The sequence below is a fragment of the Rhagoletis zephyria genome, unplaced genomic scaffold, assembly GCF_001687245.7.
Source record: "Rhagoletis zephyria isolate East Lansing unplaced genomic scaffold, Rhagoletis_zephyria_1.1 Rzeph_scaffold_00038, whole genome shotgun sequence".
In the NCBI taxonomy this organism is placed as follows: Eukaryota; Metazoa; Arthropoda; class Insecta; order Diptera; family Tephritidae; genus Rhagoletis; species Rhagoletis zephyria.
In genome coordinates this window covers 692,577-715,718 of record NW_016157122.1, presented here as the reverse complement: position 1 = coordinate 715,718, position 23,142 = coordinate 692,577, and the positions used below count along the sequence as shown (strand labels likewise).

Genomic DNA, 23,142 nt, shown 5'->3' with positions numbered 1-23,142 from the left:
CACACACACACACACATTTAAAAGCATATGCATGTATGTATGGGAATGTATCGTGATGTTCATCATATGCAAAGTAAGTGGTGGCAGAAGTGGACACAAGAAAGGGAAAAAACTGGTTTCGATGGGCTAATTTCTTTTTACACGCGTGTGTACTTACTGCATGCATATGTATGTATCTGCATACATACATACATACATACATCAGTTTTATATAATACAGCTCGATTTTCTGATCGACAGCTACATACCTACATATATACAAACTATAATCCACATACTGCTATGATATGGTGACGTGTGTACTTTAACGAACCCTAAGATTGATGCAAAAGCTTCTTTCGGCGACGTGTACTACTAACCGATTGCAGGCCGCCTACGAAACTGCCTCAGGTTGCTGCAGAGAGGGAGGAAACGTGCTGAAAAGACGTAGTGCAGTGATCTCAACGAGCCGTGGTTTGGGACCCCAATCAGATATCAGAGAGAAAGGTACGGTCATAAGTGGTGAAGGAGGCATTTGCTGGGCATATGAGTGCATTAGCAAAAATAAAAACCCTAAATTCCTTAATAAAAAAAAAAAGCATCAGTCTTCCATTACTGAACCACAGCAGATAGAACACTTCGAATACTCTTAACCACGCCTGGATGCTAATTTAAAGTAATACCAGGTTTAAGTAGATTATCCTCATTTTCGAGCTTAACTCCCTAATCTGTAAATAGAAAAGAGGTCAGCCATACAGAATTCGTCCCTTGTTAATCTGTAATTATAAAATAATCTCACATTTAACCGATATCTTTTCTGTGTCCAACCTAGTTTTATCGATTATTTTTGCGAAGAGGAGAAATGCCAAATGTAAAAGTAAACAAAATTGTACGCTAGCAAGGAAAAGAGGATTGCAAAGGTATTTTTAATAAAATATTAAGTTGAAATATATATTTAAATTGCTTAATATAGCAGAAAAAAGGGATCACGGTGGCACAGAGTAGAAACATAACTTTTCCTTGAGATTTGAGAATAACAAACACAACAAATTTGACGGCTATTAACCAGAGATTCGCCTGTGTAAACGGGGTGATTAAAAAACTAGCTTTGATTGAGATTCTATTTATGTATATGTGAACGTGCTTTAAGGTTGCGCTAGCTGGGCACTTTAATCTGCAATACTTTAGAAAAGAATAAGAAACTGATGCTTTGTATTTTTATATTTTAGAAAGTCTGTTTGTGAAAATTGGACTGCCTCCACTTTTATTTTAAGTCACGTTCCATAGAGATCCCTGATCCGCGAACGTTCTGAAAGTGAATTGGAAGCTTTCAAGCTTCAAGTCACATTGCTGGAGATGAAGAATTCGCAAGGTCCTCACAAGACAGTTGGGCAACGACAAAGGCATTCGTAAAAACAAACAAAAAAAGCTGCACCAGCTAAAAAAAAAAAAAAACACTGGCGATTCATTTAAACACCCAATAGGCCATGAGGTTGCAACTAGTCAGCAGCCCAGCCCGTATATCCTCAAACCATTCAACGCTCAGCGCCAACTGGAAAAAGAAAAACTCTCATATACTCGTTCATTTTATACATAAAAAAGTTTTGTAAAAAATGAGTACCAAAGAAAAAGGCAAGTAAGCGAAACATGGCGAAATCTGCTACGACGGCGGTGAGAGTAAAGAGTCGAAGAGAAGGCAAAAAAAAAAAAAAACGTTGAAACAAAAACACAAATGACACAAGTTGTCGCTTCGTCGACCGGGCTGGTCGCTCGCTTCCATCTTGCTTTCATTTACACAGGTCTGCCAATGTGTCTGACCATCTACGTATCGGAAGTGGAAGGATAGCACAGTGGAGCGAATCAATACCAGTGAGCTGTAGTATATGTACATACATCAACACCCACCAATATACAAATACACATACAAACGCGTGTAATTAATTTGCTCAGATTCGCATTTATTGCAAGTGAATACGTATACAAATTTTAAGGAAAAACTTTTCATAACTCACACCCTCGTCCTTAAAAGGTCCACCAAATAGCTACAAACATTTGTACATACATACATATGCAGCAATAAGGCTATTAAAATAATATCTATCTATTCAGCGAAAAAGTCGAAATTTTTTTCAATATTTCAATGTATTTGCGAAACTGTTTTCATTTATGACTTCAACAATTACGTAACTTCCAAATTCATAATTCTACAATTAAATTTCTCAGACTCAAGGTCTTCTTCGTTCGAGTTGTGTCCAAGAAAAATTAGAGGACCAGCACATACCAGTGCCAGTACGCACACTTCCACACACCACACACGCATACATACATACATATGTATGTACATCTGTAAATGGCTACATACAAACATACATATATGCACTCATTTATTTACCGTTAATCGGTGAGGGTGGAAAACTAACTAAAATAAATTGTGAACCTGGCCGGGCATTCAAGGGACTACATACATACATACATCTGCCAGAGTCCATGGTTTGCATTATATGATACTACTTGCGAAACGTTAAACGCGTTCACCAATTGTTTTTTACAATATTTTTTACTCAGTTGTATTTTTTCTCCCATTTAATTTCACATTTTTTTTTTTTTTTGTTTGTTCAATAGAGTTTTCTTTCTCCAACCGTCCGTCCCGTGCTCCCTTGCTGCAAATATTATTTCTTGGACACAAGAAACAAACGGTACTATATTGCCATTTCACTCAGACAAACCCCATCATGTTGTTAAGATTAAAAAAAGCGACGATTTAAAAAAAAAATCCGCACGGAAAATAAAAATTGAGAAGGCAAAAGCAACAACAATAACGACCAAAGTTTGAGCATGCAAACGTAGAGAAAAATTGTAATAAGGGCCAGAAGAAATGGGGGGGCGGGGGGGTGCCAGCCACCCTCAGTGGTTGCATTGCATAAAATGAAAGCAAAGTCATAAGAAACCGAAATGAACAAGCGAGTAAGAAGAATGGTGGTTAATGGGGAAACCGACGACGAAGGAAGCCATACAAGAGAAAAAATTGAAAAAATGCCAACTACAGTATAACAACAATAATCATGACAATAGCAGTGATATATGTATGTATGTATGTTTGACGCTATGTACATTTATACGTTCATAAATACATATATACATACATACAAAAGTAGTTGCCAAAGAACTCGCATTTATACATCCCTACAAACATACATACATACGTAGGTAGGCGTGTATGTGTATGCATTTGCATACACATTCACCCAGTTACACATACACATACACAGCAACAAACAGTCGCGGAAAAAAACGCTTTTGACGCACCAACACAGACGAAAGTATCAAAGTTGCTAGGGGTTTCCGCCAAGAATGAGACAAGTTTGAGTTACAGTAGAGCAAATAGCAAACTTAGTAGTATAAATATATAGCGAAACTGTTTGTTCACCACCACACCCACGCGCTTTGCTTTATCTAACTTAGAGAAGGCAGAACAAATCACGCAGTGGCAACAGTGCGATCGCCGGGGACCAGAAAGACGCAGTGGATGATGCTACAGAGGACTCGAAATACAGCTCTCCGGATGTCTTCTGATGTGGCCAGAACATCACCTGCGTGACGAGGCGCAAATGCTCCCCATAAAGAGAGCTCTGCAAGCAATTAGTAGGGAGCCACAGACGTGGACAGCCGAACAGACACTTGCTCGCAGAGGAGCCCTCGCCAAGTCACGTCAGAAGGCATCCATACGAACTGACGGACGAAGTCCAGAGGTTCATAAAGCAAACTCTGGACCCGACAGCAGTTCGTTGAAGGTGGAGTTTAGCCTTCCACACAGAACGCTCGAAAGGATATTTTAGCCGATGATCAGAAGGTAATTGTGGACTGGGCAGGGCATTTTTGAATTTTGAATTGAATGGGCAGACACGTTTGTAAGACCATATTGCTCACGTATTCCGACATCTCTTTTTTTCTTATGATGCGCCTCTCTTCCGTTTTCGACTCTCAATAACGCTCTACCACAGCTCTCATCGTACCCGATCGCAGCATGGACCTGTAGGAAGCGTCTTTCTTTCTTTCTCGTCTTACCAATTGTTTCTGCGAGTTTCTCCAAATCCATTACCGTCTCAGCGGCGGTGCTTAGGGAACAAAAAAAGTGATTGCTTTAGTCGCAGGAGTCGGTGTGTTGTACAATGTTCTTTGCTCTCTCGAGCTTGGTTTTGCGTAGAGGGGCGTATCGTGGGTGCAAGTGATCCGAACCGATGTTAGGTCTTCACATCGTACTTACTAATTTATTGCCTCCATATAACAACAAAGAGGCACAAGTTAGAAAATACTTTGCAAGAAAGTTGTATTGTGTCACGATCTCGCTTTCTCTTAATAAGGTTGATTGTACAATCCATCCTTTTTTGGGAAATCCACTATGATTTTTCAATTCAAATACCTCTTTTCTTATTATATGGCACTATTTTTAACTATTTTTCGAATTTCGGCTAGCGCAATCGTTGTATTTTTATGCGCTTAGCTATGTCCATGTCGTTAAAAATCTCATACGATTCGGCATTCCATCTTCTTCGATACCCGTCGCCCACATATATAGGGCCGTAGATCTTACGCAGAATAGTTCTCTCTAAAGCCCAACTCATCCTTGTTCCACAAAGTCCACGTTTCTGCGCCAGACGGGCATGATGAGAGACTTATAGAGCGAAGTTTTTGTTCATCAAGAGAGGACGCTTCTTTTCAATTGCTTACCCAGCCCAAAGTAGTACCTATTGGCAAAAGATATTTTCGCTTGATCTATTAAAATTTTTTGAAAATCATCTCATAGCTTTCGAACCTTAAAATTGTTTACCATAGCCCAGTGTTTGTCGTTCTGCCCGTATCGGCTCTTCCTGCTTGTCTCCCTTACACACATACACACACATACAGTGACGAGCAAAACTGTAACATGATGTAACACTTTTTATTTCAGCCACCGCTGTCTTTCATAGTTCTAACGACTTTCATACTTTTTTTGTATATTCTTATTGGCACACTCCTACTCCCGCTCTCATAACGATTTGAGGTCAATCCAGCAACAATAAAAAAACCTGGANGTTGCAATAACAAACGTCATTGCGGTCGGTCAACTGGGGTATCCCGTACGTTTGGAATGAAGAAAAGAAAGGTTGTACAAAGAAAAAATTGCACCATAGAAAAACAGCTCTACTAGAGAGAACAAAAAAAAAAAGAAAGAAAAAAATCCATCATAAATACATACAAAAGCGCTACTACTCAGCCACATTGAAAAGCACACGACAGGACTTGAGTAGAAGCTCTAAAAAAAACTTGGGTATACATACATATATACATATCTTCACATGAGTGTACAAACCTTCTGCTGGCACATATACTCAAATGTACGTAATATGTACTCAGAAGTGTACAGAAGTAGTAGCTGCTGAGGAAGAGAAGATGATTTTCTACTAGAGACGATGCGAGAGTCACCCTCAAGAAGGGTCACAAAGGGAGAAGCTCCAACAACAGCAACAGCAACAGCAACATTGGGGCAGGCAATCGAAAGGAGAAAAAATTTTGCAATATAAAAATGGAACAGCGAATAAATGAAACAAACCAACGACGACTGGAACGAAAAGGTAGAAGGAGATAGAAAGTACGAGCGTCGGCAAAGACGACTAGCGTCTGACTATTGGAGCATGGTTAAAATTCCGCGACACCACTGCCACTCCATATCAGCAGCAGCGCCCAACAACTTGGATCGGCATTCGATTGTGTATATGCCGGTCTAACCGTCTGCCATCGAAGGTTCGTCTGTTCGCGTCTGCAGTCATACAGTGAAGTGAAATATAAGCAAGTTAAATAAAAACGCAAATGCAGAAAAGAACTGCACACGAAAGTCTGTATCCCATCACATACATACATACATACAATACATACATACATATCTGGCGATGCTGCAAGGAAGAGACTACACATACCCGTACATCCACCACACCACACCTTTTCAAACGGTCAAAGGAGTAAATACTAAATATTCAAATTTCAACGCGCACACATCCGTACATAATTACATCCATATCTTCAAATATACATACAAACATACATAAAACATATGTAAATACACTTGTTCACATGTTCATACATATGTACATACATTGATAGGTTTTTGTTGACCCCTATGCTGAAAATTATTATTTTTAAATTTTCATATTCCAGCTGCAGGAATCGAAATTTCGTAGTAGAAAAGTCTTATTCTCCAAGATGGCCTAAACAATTAAAGTCTTCCGGGGCATTTAATATCCAATCAGAAAATTTTTTATTAAACACGATTATCTTTTTATTTTGTTGTAATTTAGCCCGAAATATCTACTGAGAATTTTGGTAACACATTAAAGGATAATTTTGGAGGCAATCTCCATATGTATAACTCTATTTTTAAACACGCACAACTACATACATACATACATACATACACATCTCTATCTTCCAAGTCGTGATTTTTAATGTTTTTTTTTTTTAGAAATTCTAACTTTGTGGGCGCTTCCTTGCATAAATCTTTTAATTTTGGAATTATGTATACATACGTACACACATGCATATGTATGTACATACTACATGCTCGCTAAAACTGAACTTAACTATGTATACATACATATGTATGTAACTGTAGAACTTGCTATTGATCGATTAGACTAGAACTCCACAACAATCCTTTTGAACGTTATGGCATTCACTTCTCACGCCGCAATATGAAACTTATAGCTATGGGAACATATTTTTGGGAGACGAATACGGCTTTTTGCTCATTTTTTCCACAAAAGCTTACAGATCTTAAAAGACCCTAAATGTATTAGCCCTGAAACAGCATCGTTATTTGGCATATATTTTTCGATCTTTTGTGAAAGCAGCGCATACATCCATCCCTACAAATCGTCGCTTAAAGTACAAAACCGCGTATCAACAAAATGCATAAACGCGTATGTGAGGTTGCATAAATCATTTTCTAGAGAGTAAAAACACTCATATTCCAAAATGATTCTCTCTTTTATAAAGCAATCCCATTTCGGGCTTAGTATATTTCAGGACGAATGGATAAGGATTGAGCCAACAAGGGCTTGTGTCGGAATGACGAAATGCGGTTTTGTAGTTTAAACGACGATATGTATAACATCGGTAATAACATCTCAAATTTGTAGGACATAAAATTTGTTATAAACAAGTTTGTAAAATTTTAGTATAACAAAGTGAAAGTTTTCCTGCACTTCTGCTACGACCAGCGGGTTCCGAGTTGAATACTTTCAGAGCTGGAGCGTCGGAGTCCATTCGAACGACATGGCCAAGCCAGCGGAGCCGCTGTATTTTAATTCGCTGCACTACATATTGATGGCTGAGTGGAAGATCGACCTATCTCGGCAGCCAGTTCGAAAACCCCATATTTAATAAAAATTTCCAACAACGCCCTATTTCAGAATTTTATTGAAAAACATCCTATCTCAGAATTTGGTTAAAGAACGCCCTATATCAGCACATTTTCAATGTATTTTCAATGTATATGTATGTATATGCCATCGATATTTCCATGTCGTTTTAATGTTCATACAGCTCGTCGCTCCATCGTCTGCGGTACTCACCGTCGCCAATGAGTAAAGGCCCGTAATTCTTCCGCAAAATCTTTCACTCGGATACTCCAAGGACCCCCTAATTGGATTTGTCATTGTCCATGGTTCTGCGCCATATACCAGCACGGGCAAGATGAGTGGCTTGTCCTCGTTGACCACCACACCTAATCGCTTTGCTTCCGTATCTTACTTGATCTCGAAAAGGTAGAAGAGACCTTGCGGTCCTTGTTATCGATGATGTCGATATTATTGGCATACGCCAGCAATTGCACGCTCTTGTAAAAAATTCTTCCTGGGCGGTTCAGTTCCGCAGCTCTTATTATCTTCTCCAATAGCAGATTAAAGAAGTCTGAAACCCCCCGTTTGGTGGCAAAGTGCTCGGAGAGGTCTTTCCCAATTCTGACGTAGCTGGTGGTATTGCTCAACGTCATTTTACACAGCCTTATCAGTTTGGCGGGGATACCAAATTCAGACATGGCGGCGTATAGACAACTCCTTTTAATGCTGTCGAAAGCGGTTTTGAAGTCGACAAATAGATGGTCGATCATTTTCTCGCAGGTCTTTTCCAAGATTTGGCGTATTGTGCATACCTGGTCTATGGTGGCTTTGCCAGGTCTAAAGCCACACTGATAAGGCCCAATCAGTTCGTTGACGGTTGGCTTTAGTCTTTTGCACAATACCCTCGATAAGACCCTGTGACCTATGCTTAGAAGGCTGATCGCGCGGTAGTTGGCGCGTATGGCGGGGTCGTCTTTCTTGTGGATTGTGCAGAGCACACTTAAATTCCAGTCGTCGGACATGCGTTCATCTAACCATATTCTGCACAAGAGTTGATGCATGCACTAGGGATGGGTAGTGGGGGGTTGAAATTCGATTTTTTCCGAATTTCGAACATTGCCCAACCATTCGATTATTCGCTTCGAAATTCGGTGGTGCAAATTCGAATTTTGCAAAATTTTTTTGAAGTGGAACTTCTTAATAGAGTTCGGAGATGTTTGTGTTGAATATTTAACACCAAGTCATAAAATCTGTATCGTTCGTTTTATTTTTAAAAAGGGGTAGGTGTCAAATGGAAGGGCTTGCCCTGTAGATGTGTAACATGGTTTTAGTTTTGTGCCATATGGATGTAAGAAAATCAAAATCAAATTATTTAATAAGTTAAATAGATTACTTCAATATGGTTATCAATCGAAATGGTTTTGAATAAACTTTATTTTTACCTTCCTTTTATTAGCTCGAGATGTCACTATGTAATATTGATGCGCCTAAAAGATGCAGCGATTTCTAGATTAGTTTTTTAAACTATAATTTCATTTAATTACATTTAGGAGGGTTGCCGCCTGTTTGAAAAGTCGAATTTAGTTAAAGAAGTGTTGTACTTAAATTACTATGCAACAATTTAAATATTTTTGAGGTGCTTGAAGAGAGTGGTCCCACCTGTTTAAGAAGTTAAACTCAAATTACATTGTGCGACAGCCGAACCCAGCCCGGACTTTGTTTGGACATTTTCTAAATGTATACCCATTAAGTTGTAAAACGCCCGATGGATTTGCAAAAGTTAGCTGGTATTTTTATTTTATGACCTACTAAAGTTTTCATATCTCGGCCTAAATAGTTTTCAAAAAAAGTCGAAAAAAATAGTTAAAATAAATGTCTGAGCGAAATTGAAGGTTGAAACATATATATTAAAATTTCTAGGGAAATGTTTTCGTAGAACATTTTAACCCATTAGCTACCGCCTAAAACGGTCATTTTTGACACTTACTTCAAGAAATCTCGAAAAAAGCAACTTTGGCAGATCGTTACTGGATTGATATATTTTAAAAAAATATTCTCCGGAAAATTTTACTAGGGGTCTTCTCAGGCAAAAGTTTCATGCTATCAACGTAAAACCAGCTAAAAATTATAAATAAAAAATCAACGAATAAACTAGTTTTTTATACAAAAATTTTTTAAATTGAGTTTGGAATAACAGATCGCGAAAAACATCTTGGCAAAATAAGTATGTATGTATATAGAATTTGTGCTTAGAAATTTTAGATTTTTGTTATATAAGTATAAATTGTAGTTCAATTACTTAACTGGACGTGTGTGCTTAACATAATTATGCATTTAAACACAATAACCCAAACTTGACAAGCAAATTTATACACACATACATTTTGCCAGTTAATAATTTGCAAAAAAAAAAATATTAAAAAAAATAGCTGCTCTACCGCTATTACCTCTTTCATTTGCTGTTTTAATCTAAAAGCAAGGATTTCTTCGGAAAGCTTCGAAATTTGACGCTACCTGTGAAAGTTCATATTTTTCCCGTTTCTAAAAAAGCAAATTTTAGTTTTTCTTTTGCGGTATCTTTCTTGACAGAATTTGTTCGTGAAACTTTTTTCACCTTTTAAATCGTGTTTCCACGCAAAAATTATTCTAATAAGTTAACCTTACTTGCCAATTTCCTTCCTGAAATGTTTGGATCCCTCGCTAGTTGGGCCCCAATTTCCTTTGCCTTTTCGCGAGTATGTAAACCCTTCGATTTACACCAACCTTTCTTCAGAGCAATTCGTCGGTCGGCTCTGAACCTTTGAACAACCGGGAAGGAAGCCCTTTTTGCGGCAACACCCACCTCATGCATACGCATTTATTTTTTTTTAACCAATCAGGATGCTGCTGAAAAATTGTAATTACATTTTGTGGCAATTGCAATTTCCTTGCAATTTTCCCGTTAAATAACTTTTTTTATTTAACTAAAGGACACTCATTTTATGACGCTTAATGCAGAGCTAATGTATACATTTTTTTTTTTTAATATTTCAGTAGTACATATCGACTGTTGAGTGTAAGATCGACCTATCTCGGCAGCCAGTTCAAAAACGCCCTATCTCAGCAAATTTTTTAACAACGCCCTCTCTCAGAATTTGGTTGGAGAACGCCCTATATCAGCACATTTTCAATACAGTTTGAAGTGAGAAAGGGCATTTTTGAATCGAATTCTGTAATAGGGCGTTCTTTAACCAAATTCTCAGATAGAGTGTTTTTCAATAAAATTCTGAAATAGGGCGTTCTTGAAAAGTTTTTTTAGATAGGGCGTTTTCGAACTGGCTGCCGAGATACATAGGTCGATCTTCCATTTAGCCATCGATATCGACGCCTCCTAGCCATACCATGTTAAGTCACCTTATACTTATAGCTCAGTTATGCATACTTAGCATTGCGTGAGAGTTGTCGCATAAGGAATCTCTCTTAAATGGACTTTGCTGTGTGTAAGCGGTTACCCAACGCATAGCACTTCACATGTAGAATTCTGTTCTGTGGTTTTGATTTTTACATAAAAAGTATGCAAATTATATGGAAATTTCTGTATAACGAAAAGTAATTAAAATTAAAAAATTAAAAAATGCACCTTATTAAAATTATTTGGCGGAAAACACGCGCTGTGGGAAATTCGGTGACTTACAGAAGCGTGGCGTAAATTTTTGGCTACCTTGTAGAAATGTAATTCTAGCTTAGTAGTTTTCATAGCTGTTTCTAATCAGATTATAAATTGTAATGATTACCGATTTAATTAATTATTATTTTTTAAATCTGCTAAATGATTAATTACCATCATTTCCACTTTTAAATTAATAATTACTGATTACCATTAAAAATAATCAGAATCGTATTTTTTGCCAATTGGAAGAAAAAAAATTAATAATAAAAAAAACTAATGCGATTAATTTTGATTATTTATAATTATGTGAATTATTATTATTTTTTTTTTTAATTTAATAATTTAGGTTTCTTCAAAATGTTCAAAAATTAAACGATCAAAATGTTCTTCTTTCCAAAACGAACGAATTTAGTGTAATAAGACTTGTGTCTCACCAAATGACAAAAAATTACAGTAGTGAGTAAAAGATGACTATGATTTGAGAAACTAAAATTCCATTTTTTACAATTTTTATTGGTGCACTCGAAATTCAATCTAAAACTGTTATATACACGAAGAAATACATACATATATATGTGTATGAGGAATACTGCGTAAACATCTTAAACGCCAATATTTAATCACTTTTAAATAATATGGCTTTCAAATTAAGGCGTGCGCGAGTGTAAACATGTTTGATGACCTCGTATGGTGCTACGGGGCGTATACGTTACATACGCTATTACGGGTATATGAGCATGAGTGGCTATATTTATACTTCATTTGGTATAACTTTTTAAGTTTTCATTTAAACACAATTTCGCGATGCAGTCTTGTTCTTTATACAAAACAGAAGATAATGCATTTTCTAAGATAGGCGAACCACCATTTTTGTGGGATTTGCTCACATACCAAACACATACCACCTTTGACTGTGACAAAATCTAGACGGCGCACAGTGATATTTGATAACCATTTTGTGTAAATTCGAAGCTGTAATAAAAATAACTGAAAACAATATGGTCAGGTCTGAAATTAATAGAAATTTGTTGAGTTTGAAAAATGTTTAAAAAAATTCACGTAGAATTGAGTTATATGTAAATGTAGACGTCCACATTTTGAGATACAATTTGGAACGAACTGTGAACACCCCATATTTCGTTACTTTAAGCATATCATACCATCAGAAAACAAACAAAGTATGTTTGCTTATAATGAAATCGAACAAATAATTAAATATAATTAAAGTAATAAAAAATAATCAAAAGTAATCACCAAATTAAATCAATTATTTATTTTAATTTTTTTTTAATGAATGTTTTTTGATTATTTCTAATTATAATTGATTACTAATTCATTACGATTACCGAACTGATGTAATCGTTTTGATTAGTAATCGTAATCCAAAGTTTACAGGTGGTCTGCTTTTAATAATATTTTTCTAGTTAATATTATCTAAGCAATTACAGTTATAAAATATGTATATAATATACAGGGACGGGATTTTAAGCACCTAAAAACCTATAAAAAAGACAATATAAAATAGCGAAATAGGCAGGAAAAGGCACTCAAAATAGCAAAAAAAGGAAAAACTTAAAAATTGCTCTCGTTTACAGGAAAAATGTTCAACGGACGCCACTACATATCCAATTCCTATATAGCTATCGAGTTAATTTTTTATTCTTAGCACAAGTTTTCGAGATATTTTCAGGTGTACATGGCGTATGGGTAACATTCTTTCCTGCTCATTTTTCATACAAAAAATCTTTGCGCATTTCCATATGACCATATATTACTTCTTTATTTATCCATCGATTTTCTTCATTATCAACTTGTTTTTTTGTAACAGAATAGGCTTTATTTAACACAGCCTTGAATGTACTAAACGTGCGCTCGACGTAAGTTGATACAAGTGGCGCCCAATTTAAATATGTAACGTTTGAAAACTGTTGTCAAAAATATGAGTAACTTGTTAATTACTCAATTGACTTGGAAATATCTGCCATACTGAAAGCCTTAGTGCTGTTTCAGACGCACCGAATTCCGGTCACTTGGCAGGCGGCACAAAATATACATACATACATACAAAGTAACCGAGCACCGGCTTGTGTGAAAGCTCTAACTGCGAAAGCTCTAACTACTTTATATGTATATATGCACACTTGGCGCAAAAGCAAACCTGCTGCCGGGTATCCGTAAATTTAAGCAAGTGAACTGTGTGTACATATGTACTTCGGAAAAATGCGTTACTAGATGTAACATATTTGATATGGTGTGGTGATAAATACAAATTAAGATCAATTTTCGGCGGAATACTTATGTTGATGCATGAAAAGTTCAGTAGTTCTTACCATCGTACAGTTTCCTAAGTAAAAAGACTATCAGCTGATTGCCGAAAAATGCCTACAGCTGAGATCACCTGTTTTTTGGCATTTACTCTTATCTTTTACAATTTCTTTCTGTCATTTCTATTACAATTTCTTACATTTCTATTACCATTTATTCAAAACACGCTAACACACTGGAACCAAAAACACACCTACAGCTTGCCAAGAAAAACGATAAGACGAAGAGTTACTTTACTTATGGAACTGTACGATGGTTTGTTACTTCTTTTTTGCCTGCATGGCTGCGAAAAATAAAAAGTTTGAAAATATGTTTATCAAAATTTTGCACAGCTAAAGATATGATGATTCGATTTTAATTAATACTTTGGAGTATTTGAATATCTATCTAGAATATTCACAAAACTCACCTTATGATGATGACGGTAAGTCTCAGATGGGTTCGAATATCAGAAACTAGTTTTTGTGAAAATTGCATTCGATTTTATTTAATATAAATGCATGATATGTATTTTCAATGCATATTTGCTGCAAGGGTGTAATTAACCAATCTTTTATGTAAATACATACATACATATGCAAGTGAAGCTATACCCTAAACCAGAGATTCCCAAACTTTTTTCAAAACTCTTCTGGCTTCGGTGGACCCCCTGCTGCTACATTTCTAACATATTTCCAAAACTCATCAAAGAACTTGAAGATCAGATCTAACGATGTAAATTTGCATCGCGGATGAGTTTTAAAACTAAATTTGGAGTGGCAAAAATAAAAATAAAATATCTGCTTGTGTTCTATTTATTAAAAACATGTGATAACACTTGCAAGTTCAAAAAAAACGGAGCTCATAAAACCTTCAAAGTACTCTTTCGTTCTGGGAAGTTATATTTTTGAAGAGCACTTCGAGAGCTATGTAGCGTTATTTACATTCTCTTCACCATAAACTTCTTACATGTTCGGCTCACTCATGAATTTGGTAGTACCGTAGCTGGCCAATGTCTCAAGTGCAGTTTGGCTGCCACTCCTTCACCCCTCACCTACATTCCACCACGTAGTCCATGGCTTTGAGGGTTCCAATTACCTCAGTCTGGAAGACCGAAACAAATACCCCAAGGTAAAAGTGAAGCTTATCCCCATTAACTTCGAAAAAAGATCCCAGATCCTGACCCAGAGTAAATTTTGGAGCCATCAGGGAAGATTCGAGGAACTCAATATTATAGAATCTATTCAACAAAGGTAATTGTGACGTACTATCCTGTAGCATTGAAAATACACAAGTGCTCAAATCTCTGCCGCCAGCAATTTCAGCCTCGCCCCACTCAGTTTTATACCAGCATCCGTTTTTTTTTAGTGCAGCAGTGCGTCAAAGGCACTATACACCACTAAAAAAATTTAAGTTAAATAAAGACGCTTTCAAGCAACCAGTTTGGTTACCATGGAAACCAGATAAAATTTTCGTGGACCCCCACTTACATCTCGTGGACCCCCATATTTTTTTCACGCCCCTCGAGTCTCCCTCTGGACCACTTTGGGAATAACTGCACTAAACAGACTAAAAACACATAAATACTGGCTATGACCAGCAATGATTAACATAAATATGTATGAATGCTTAAGTATGTGTATATGTAGTGTGGTTAGTAAATTCATGAAAGCTTTGTAGGTTTGTGTCATTGATAAATTCGAATTCGAATCAAGCACTGCACTTAAAACATTCGAAATTAAAGTCTACACTGCCTTAGTGCTTTTGTATGGGAATGCACACACATACAGATATATTTATATTATTAGTATTTTTGTATATGCGCCGGTAATTATAAGGGCGCACTTGACTGCATTGCAAAAACAGCCAAATGGTTTTCAAGTCTTTTTAGATAATTTGTAAAAATGCAATTTGGATTTTAAATTTGTGTAGGAGCATTACGTTTAAAAAAGTTTTGACCGTTAACATTTTTACAAACCGATGCTTTAAATTAAACTGTCAACATGATTTTTGCCCACCTGCCTCCATACAGTCGGAAACACTGTGCGCCGTTGGGTCTAATGAATGGTTGATTTGTCTTTGCCCCTCAAGTGCTGCCATCGAGCTACTTACAACACCCTGTTGCGGCCCTGTACTTTATTAATAGGGCTTGGAATCTCATGCAAATGCAGGGTTTTATTGGGTATCTTCAAATGGAAATGGTTAAGTTACCTTTACGAAACATGAAATTTCCTTTAAAATGGCATTTAATCGTTAGTTAGCATATTTTTGCATATTTTGCTGTAAATGCATGATTTGCATATTTCTTGCGCATATTTTAGTATATTTTACAATAAATGTATGTGCCTTTTGCATATTTTTACTTTTTATGATTACAACCATTTAAATTTAGTGCGAAATATTTTGACAAAAAAAAATTTCCCTTGACAAAAAATTGCCGTTGAGGAGATTTCAACTAATGGAAGACTGTAGAAGAGAGCTGGCCTATATGTACATATCTCTGATCAATACGAAATTACCCTAATATGGGTCCTGGGACATAGGGTCATTTATATTAACGAGGCAGCGGACGAACTAGCAAGGTGCGGCTCCATACTGAATGTGTGCCACGCGGTGAACATTGGCGCCTCGTTCAGGAAGATAAAAGTAATAATTAACGAAATTTATCACTCGAAGGCCAAGCAGAGGTGGCACCGTACAAGATGGTACGGCAGTTCTGGGGGTCCCATGACCCACTTAAAATCAAAAAATGAGCAAAGACTAAAGACTACAAACTTACTGCAGTGTGCACAGGGTACTGGCCCGTTGAGGTAAATGTTGAAAGGCTTGGATTGCCCTACAACAGCCGCCAAATTGCTGTGGGTAAACTTTCGCAAACTATTAAACTGTCAATGTTTCTATTTATACAAGATTGTAACTGACTGCTTGATTATGGCCCTTATAATGAGTTGCATTCGATTTTCGATCTTCGCTGGCCTTCGAAGATCGAAAGTGAAATTCGTATTATGAGCTATGCAAGCGTGTCGAAATTTTCGTTGAGTATCGAATTTTCTGTCGAACAGAATTTCGCTTTCGTAGGTATAGCGAAGAGTTAGAAAATTGTGAAAAATGTATGATTTTGCATTTGTTTTCTTACTTTTTGGCGGCTAGACTCTAATTTAAAAAAAATGTTTATTAATTTCATGCAATTCCAACGTCGCAAACGCAAGCTCGAATGTCTGGTTTTACGCTGTTGGCACGATCTCTGAGAACAAAATCATAGAGCTGTTTATAGTTTTAATATATTTTAGATAGATTTGGATCGCAAAATTTGTTAAATATATAGTGTCAAAATATATTCGAAAGACTGCACTTAAACTCTCTTAAACATTCACTGCTCCTGGCCAGTTTTCTAAGCTCTCATCCTCTGACGAATTGTTCAACCAGAACTCCGTTGTACTAATTAAAATTTTTTTACCACGTTTTCATAAACTCGATTTCTTTTTAATTTGCACAAATTTACATATTTACATACATATGTACAAGCACACTATTTAGGGCCAGTTTTCCAGTGCATGGCCGTGGTTACGCTCACTTTAAACGCCCGATCTGGCTGGTTTAAACTAAGATCAGCCAATCAAATGTCAACCAGCTGTTCAATTTAAACTCAGTTTACTTAAACTAAGTTTAAACTGGCACTGAAAAACTGGCCCTTAGTTTGCTCGATTTGTAAACAAAGCTTCTCGGCGGTGAAAAATATACTATTGTGAACAACCTAAACGAGCGAAATTCACAATAGCGCTATTCTTCATCGATTGAGCGCCATAATACCAAATGAAAATTCGTTCGATCAGCACTTTCGACCACAGTCGAAGATCGAATGCAACTGAATGACAAATTTATTTACGCATTTACAGACATGACGACGTCTTCTAAGGGTCGCAGCATTTACGCAACACCGAATTTTCAATTCTGCCACATTTTATTTAGTGCATTATAAATTTACGAGTCTTTTGATATGCATTATGTTAATTTCTATGGCATAGAATTTTGGGCAGAATTTTGGTCCGTTTGACATGGAACGTCCCATACATATTTTTTTTTTTAATTTTACATACTTTATTATCACTTTTAATCTGCTCTGCAATTAACAAAGAATTTATTTAATTATTATTTTTACATATTTATTATTTTCAAGAAATGACACATGTATTAACAGGGTTGCATCGGGATAAACTCTGTTTGAAAGCCAGTTCGATCGACTCATTTCATTTGTTGCATATAAACACTTGCATTTCAAGCGAGCTACACTGACACGAGTTAGTTCGATACCGAGTTTGATGCCATATAAACAAGGTAAATATTTAAAAACCTGAGTTCCGATTCGAATTCAGCGACGCAAAATCTATTACCCCACATCTCCACCTTCTACCGATTCTGTGTTAAGACAGAAATGTTAGGTGGAGACCGCGAATTTCCACTGTTAAACCATATCTGTCTTGCCGAATTTCTTACCATCGCTGTCCTAACATCAGCTGTCATTTCGTAGTTTGACAACTCAGTTTTCATTTACCGCGCCATCTACATTGGGTACAGATCGCGATCTGATTGGCTTGGCGCCATTTTGAACATGATATGTTAAGACAGCAAGTTGCCCACATGAGAAAACGGGATAAAATAAAAAAACAGAAATTTGACAGATGTTAAGACACATTTAGTAGAAAATGGAGACGTGGGGTTAGAAATGGCTAAACTTATCTCAGATAAAATTTTTACTGGAACTGTGCTATAATCTTAAACAACGATCTAAATATATGTAAAAATCTAGCAATTCGAAATAAATTAGAATTTTAAAGTGTTGTTTATTTTTGTATTGTAAAAGGGAAGATATTTTGTAAATAAAATATTATACACACCTAAAATGTATTCATTGAATTTATGTAGAATAAAACTTACCTGTAATTCAGATTCGGTAACATCAATTTCGCCTCGATAAACAAAATCAATAATGGTCTTCAAATCAGTGAATATTATATCGCCGGGAAGAATGATTGTGGGATGCTTGCAGGGATTTTCCAAAAGCAGTTTTTGAAAATATGACGAGCACGCAGATAATACAACCTATTTGGAGGAAGATGGTAAAAAATAAATCTCGTTCTGATGTTTTCACTTTTGAGTTCTTAGAATAAGAATTTTGTTGAATTGATCCTGAGGGAACGTACAATGTGGGCTTTGTCAAGTCCTGGTGCTAGATGGCAACAAATTATTTGAAGGGCCTAATCAAAAGATGATTTTTCTACTTCCGGGAATTTTTTAATCATGCGGTTTAATATTATCTTAAAGATGAGCTGCCATCGTGCGATAAAAATCCAAAAATTCCAAAACACACGAAACTTATCAATAATCTCACAAAACCATGGGCCAAATATAGTAAAACTGCATTTTTAGTTTTTCTCAGGATTTTTTTAAAGGACTTTGAAATTTTAAAGATATGATTAATTAAACATATGTATGTATTATTAAAAAAATACAGTGCAATGTGTACAAAGAAAAAAGAAATTTCTGCAGAATTAAAAATAATAAAATTTGTTAGGACGAATGGGTACTGAAAATGTCATTTTATTTTATTTAATTTTTTTTAAAGCTTTTTTAATGTTAGAAAGACGAAATTCGAGGATGTAGTCGCGTGTATATTAGTCCTTAAGTTCTTTTTTTCAAAAATAAATACTGCAAATTTTCAAGTATATTAAAAGATAAAATTTTAAAAGGACACTTTCAATACCTATTCGTCCTTATGCACCAAACAATTTAATCTTTTTTACTTATACAGAATTTCATCTTTTATTGAATACCCATATTGCTATTTTATATTCATTTCATTTCATTTATTAAGAGAAAGACATTAGTACAGTATGATCATTGATCTGAGCGACCTCTAAATATTTTTTTGATTTCAAAATAAAAAAATAGGGGTCTATTTTTTTCGGTATAGAATATATAGTATAGGGGGCGAGAGCATAAAAATCCCGACTTTACTTTTTCACATGCATTTTTGGACCACCTTAATAGTCATAGATCTTTCATAGTACAAAAGAGATTAAAATACAAGTAAAAATAAAATATATAATACTTAAGACAGAAATAAAAATAAAATACAAGCATATCACATTATAAATATCGCTCATTTACATACTTCAAGATAGTGACATAATTCAAAAAAAATAAAATACAAATATTGAATTAAGTATGCGGAAATTACATCGCTGTACCGATTACCAGCATCTCACTAGAACAACATACATACATATGTATTAATTTTTACTATGGGAATATATTTAGATTCAATACTCTAAACCTTTTTTTTCCGAGTTCTGTTTTTTGAGTTATGACAGTATTGAAGTAAATGGGCGATACGTAGCAAAGATCAACACAGACGACAAAATAAAAGTTAAACATTGAGACAGCGAAACCCAGATTCAAAAGTTAAAAAAGTAAATATGTAAAAATATTACACCGAATTCATCAAATAAGTTTTTGAATAAATCATAACTTCGAAATTTTGAGGACCTTTTAAAAAAAATCCTGACGCCAGAAAGAAAAATTAAAAACGCAGTTTTACTATTTTTGGCACCTAGCTTCGCGAATGTATTCGACTGTTTTGTGTGTAAAATTTACTGTCTCACGATGTTACATTTTCAAAACATGTATATTTTTGAAACTTTGAAAAGGCGCGACTAATCATGATCTTTCCAATACATTTTAAATTTAGATTAGACACTCCACATTTAACAATCCGGCTGGAAGTTAAATAACACAATTGCCGTCGTCCTCAATGTGTGACACTTTTTAAATTAAGGAGATTAATAAGTATTTAGTTTTCATGATAAGAATTCAATGTTGGGTATGGTGGTGGGTGCATCTGAAAAAAAAAAAACGAGGAGGTCTTCCGAAAATATTGCAACTCGAAGCAAAAGGTACTTGGATTTTAGGTGTGAATGACGAGGATGTATACATAAAGTGATAAATAATTATGTAAATAAATTAAGATACTCAGCCATCGAAGGACGAATTCTATTTCGCAATCTGCAACACAATCTGCCTATGAATGCGCAACTACTAGCTGAACGAAAAGTGTCGCTAAAATTTCTAAAACTGGTGCAGTCTCATGTACGTTGTTCGGTTGGGAATTAATACCTACACATGTATGTATGTATGTATGTTTGTATGTACCCTACTACAAACCAAAGTTCCCGAAATCTTAACAAAATCTTTAGAAGTATCTCATTTCTGAAACGATTTTTTTTTACAAATCTTCAAAGAAAATTATGTGAAGTGGTTGACAAGAACACGTAAAGAAATTTCGTTCCGAAAAATAAAGAAAATTCTGAAAAAAATTCTGCAAGAAACTCTTCACATAGCAGCATTATTTTCATTACTTTACCGATTTTCATGAGAAATTTCGTGAGAGAATCGAAGTAGACACATTTTATTTCATTTTAGAAAATTTGGCAAAAAATCCGATGAGATCTGTACGAATTCTTTAAAATTTCTCTACAATTCAGAATACTCTGAAAAAAATGGTTTGCAGGGTACATTCATACATATGTATGTAAGTATGTATGTATGTCCATATGTATATATTAATATCTTACCTTGTGTGCTTTTAGTGAGCCATGCTCACAGGAGAGTGTTACATCCACAAAAGAGAGATCTTCACGCAACTGCTGGAACACCGACGTCATGGTGTTTTGGTAGTTGTTCCAACGCAGACTAAAATACTGGTGACTTCTGGATGCCATCTTGATGCAATTGCTATGCACTTGTCTTGTCCACTAGTCCAGTTTTACGCCAGCCGTGTTTTTTATAATGAACTGTAGGAATAATAAGTCAAATTTTAATTGTTATCTAAAAATATTTAATTTTTAAATAATAAAACCTACAAACCTACTTTTGTTTACACATATAGTATATGTATGTACATATCGTCGCTTAAAGTACAAAGCCGTGTATCGTGATACCGCAAAACTGCGTAACTGACCGGCGTGAAAAAAATGATATTTGCACACCGAAAACTGCTGATAGAGATAATTAGGGATGAAAGAGGGAACCGTCTTGAAATAAGACAGGTTTTACTCTCTCTTGTAAAGTGTGGGCAACCTTCCATTATCTTGATACGCGGTTTTGTACTTTAAACGGCGATATGTATGTATGTAAAAAACGTTTCTTCGATAAAACTATCTAAAATAAGTGGAAACCATAAAGTAAGATATAAGATAACGAAAAAATATTGAAACTGTTTAAAGAAAATGTGACAAACCCGCTCATTTATAGAGAAAAACATGACTTCCTTCGTAGATGGGTATAAATGAAGAACATAAAAGAATATTTGAATTTCTATAAGGATTCCGTATTGTTTTATTTGGAAATTATTATTGATTTTATCAAAAAATATTTCTGCTTAAAATATGAAAAGCAATTCTTTATTAATTTTATTTTACACCAATTTTACTTTTATGGAGAAGATGTTTCTCTATTAGCAGATACTTTTTTGAACTTATTAAAAAAACAAAGATCGTGAATAGCAGTTAACCAGAAAAAGAAATTAATGTTCCTTTCAGTTGGCGTATATTGCCTGATACTTTACAATCAGCCAAAAATTTATTTTTTCAAAGTGAAATTAAAATTAGATTTTTTTACGTGATATATACATATGTAGTTTGCAATGGTTCGTAACAACTGTTACGACTTCTCATATTTTGGAGTTTCCGTACGCAAAAACTTGGAAAGCAAGTATGTGTTCGGGGTCCTACTAAGAATTGCTTGAGGAGCATCGTGATATGCTCCTCCACTGGGAGCATTTGAGCCTCGTCGTGCGGGTGATGTTGCGGCGACATCAGAAGGCATCCGGTCGTTGTCCGAAGTGCAGTGTTTTGGTAAGTCGTAGCTTCATCCACTGCGTCCTACTAGTCTCCGGCGACCACACAGGCGCTGCATAGTTTAGAACCGGCCGACCAATTGCCTTGGTGTGTACTCGTATTCTCTAGGCGAAATTCTCCAGCAGAAAAAATTCTGAGAGTTTAGCGGCATTCGTTCTCAAAGAGGCAAAACATCCACACAAGAACGAGAACGCAAAAACTTTCAACCTTTGAAACAGCTGATCACCTCCACAGTTTCCATTGGCGATTTATTTGGCAATTTATTTTCTGTTTGGTACATTTTCCCCCGATTTGGCATTTTATATTGAATAGTTTTGGATTAAAAAAAAAAAAAACCTTTTTAAAATATAAATTAATTATATCGGAATGAACAAGTTATTTTTCTCATGATTATTTGTGATATCACATGTTGACGCATTCAAAAATAAGAGAATCTCCTCCAAACACCCATCATCATCTTTATTTATTTATTTATTTATTTAGCTTCAACGCAACAGCCGTTGGCTATATTTCAGCGCTGACGCAATTAGAATTACATAAAAAGCAATTTAAATCTAGTGAAAATATTTGCATCTTATATCTACCTTTATTTTAGATAGGAAAACGAGAGATAGAAAGAATAGAGTAATAAGGAAAAACAGCAGAAGGAACGATTAGTTATACATATCTAGTTATATTTCATTAGGCATAAAATTTGTAGAGCTCGCTTTTAAAATGCACAGTGCTTTTGATAAGTCTCAATGCGGATGGGAGGCCATTCCAAAGACGAATAGCGTGGACAAAGAATTGCCGCTCGGATATTGAGGTGTTGTATTTCNATCAAAAAAGTAATTTAATGGATATAGCTACAAATGTAGCTTAAAAATTTATTTTGGTATATTTAGAGGAAAATTATGGTGCATACGAAAAATGTCATACGGCA

The 23,142-nt window shown here is 35.5% G+C and overlaps 1 protein-coding gene across 1 annotated transcript in view; it reads right to left on the bottom strand.

Moving 5' to 3' along the window:
- psq (BTB-domain-containing protein pipsqueak) overlaps positions 1–23,142 on the bottom strand; it is an 85,510-nt gene that overhangs the window by 53,637 nt on the left and 8,731 nt on the right. Inside the window, exons 3-4 of the mRNA XM_017620107.1 lie at positions 20,937–21,155; positions 18,241–18,405 (exon numbers count right to left, since the gene is read on the bottom strand). Coding sequence (XP_017475596.1) covers positions 18,241–18,405; positions 20,937–21,083 — 312 coding nt within the window. The 5' untranslated portion in view covers positions 21,084–21,155. The remainder of the gene's footprint in view (positions 1–18,240; positions 18,406–20,936; positions 21,156–23,142) is intronic.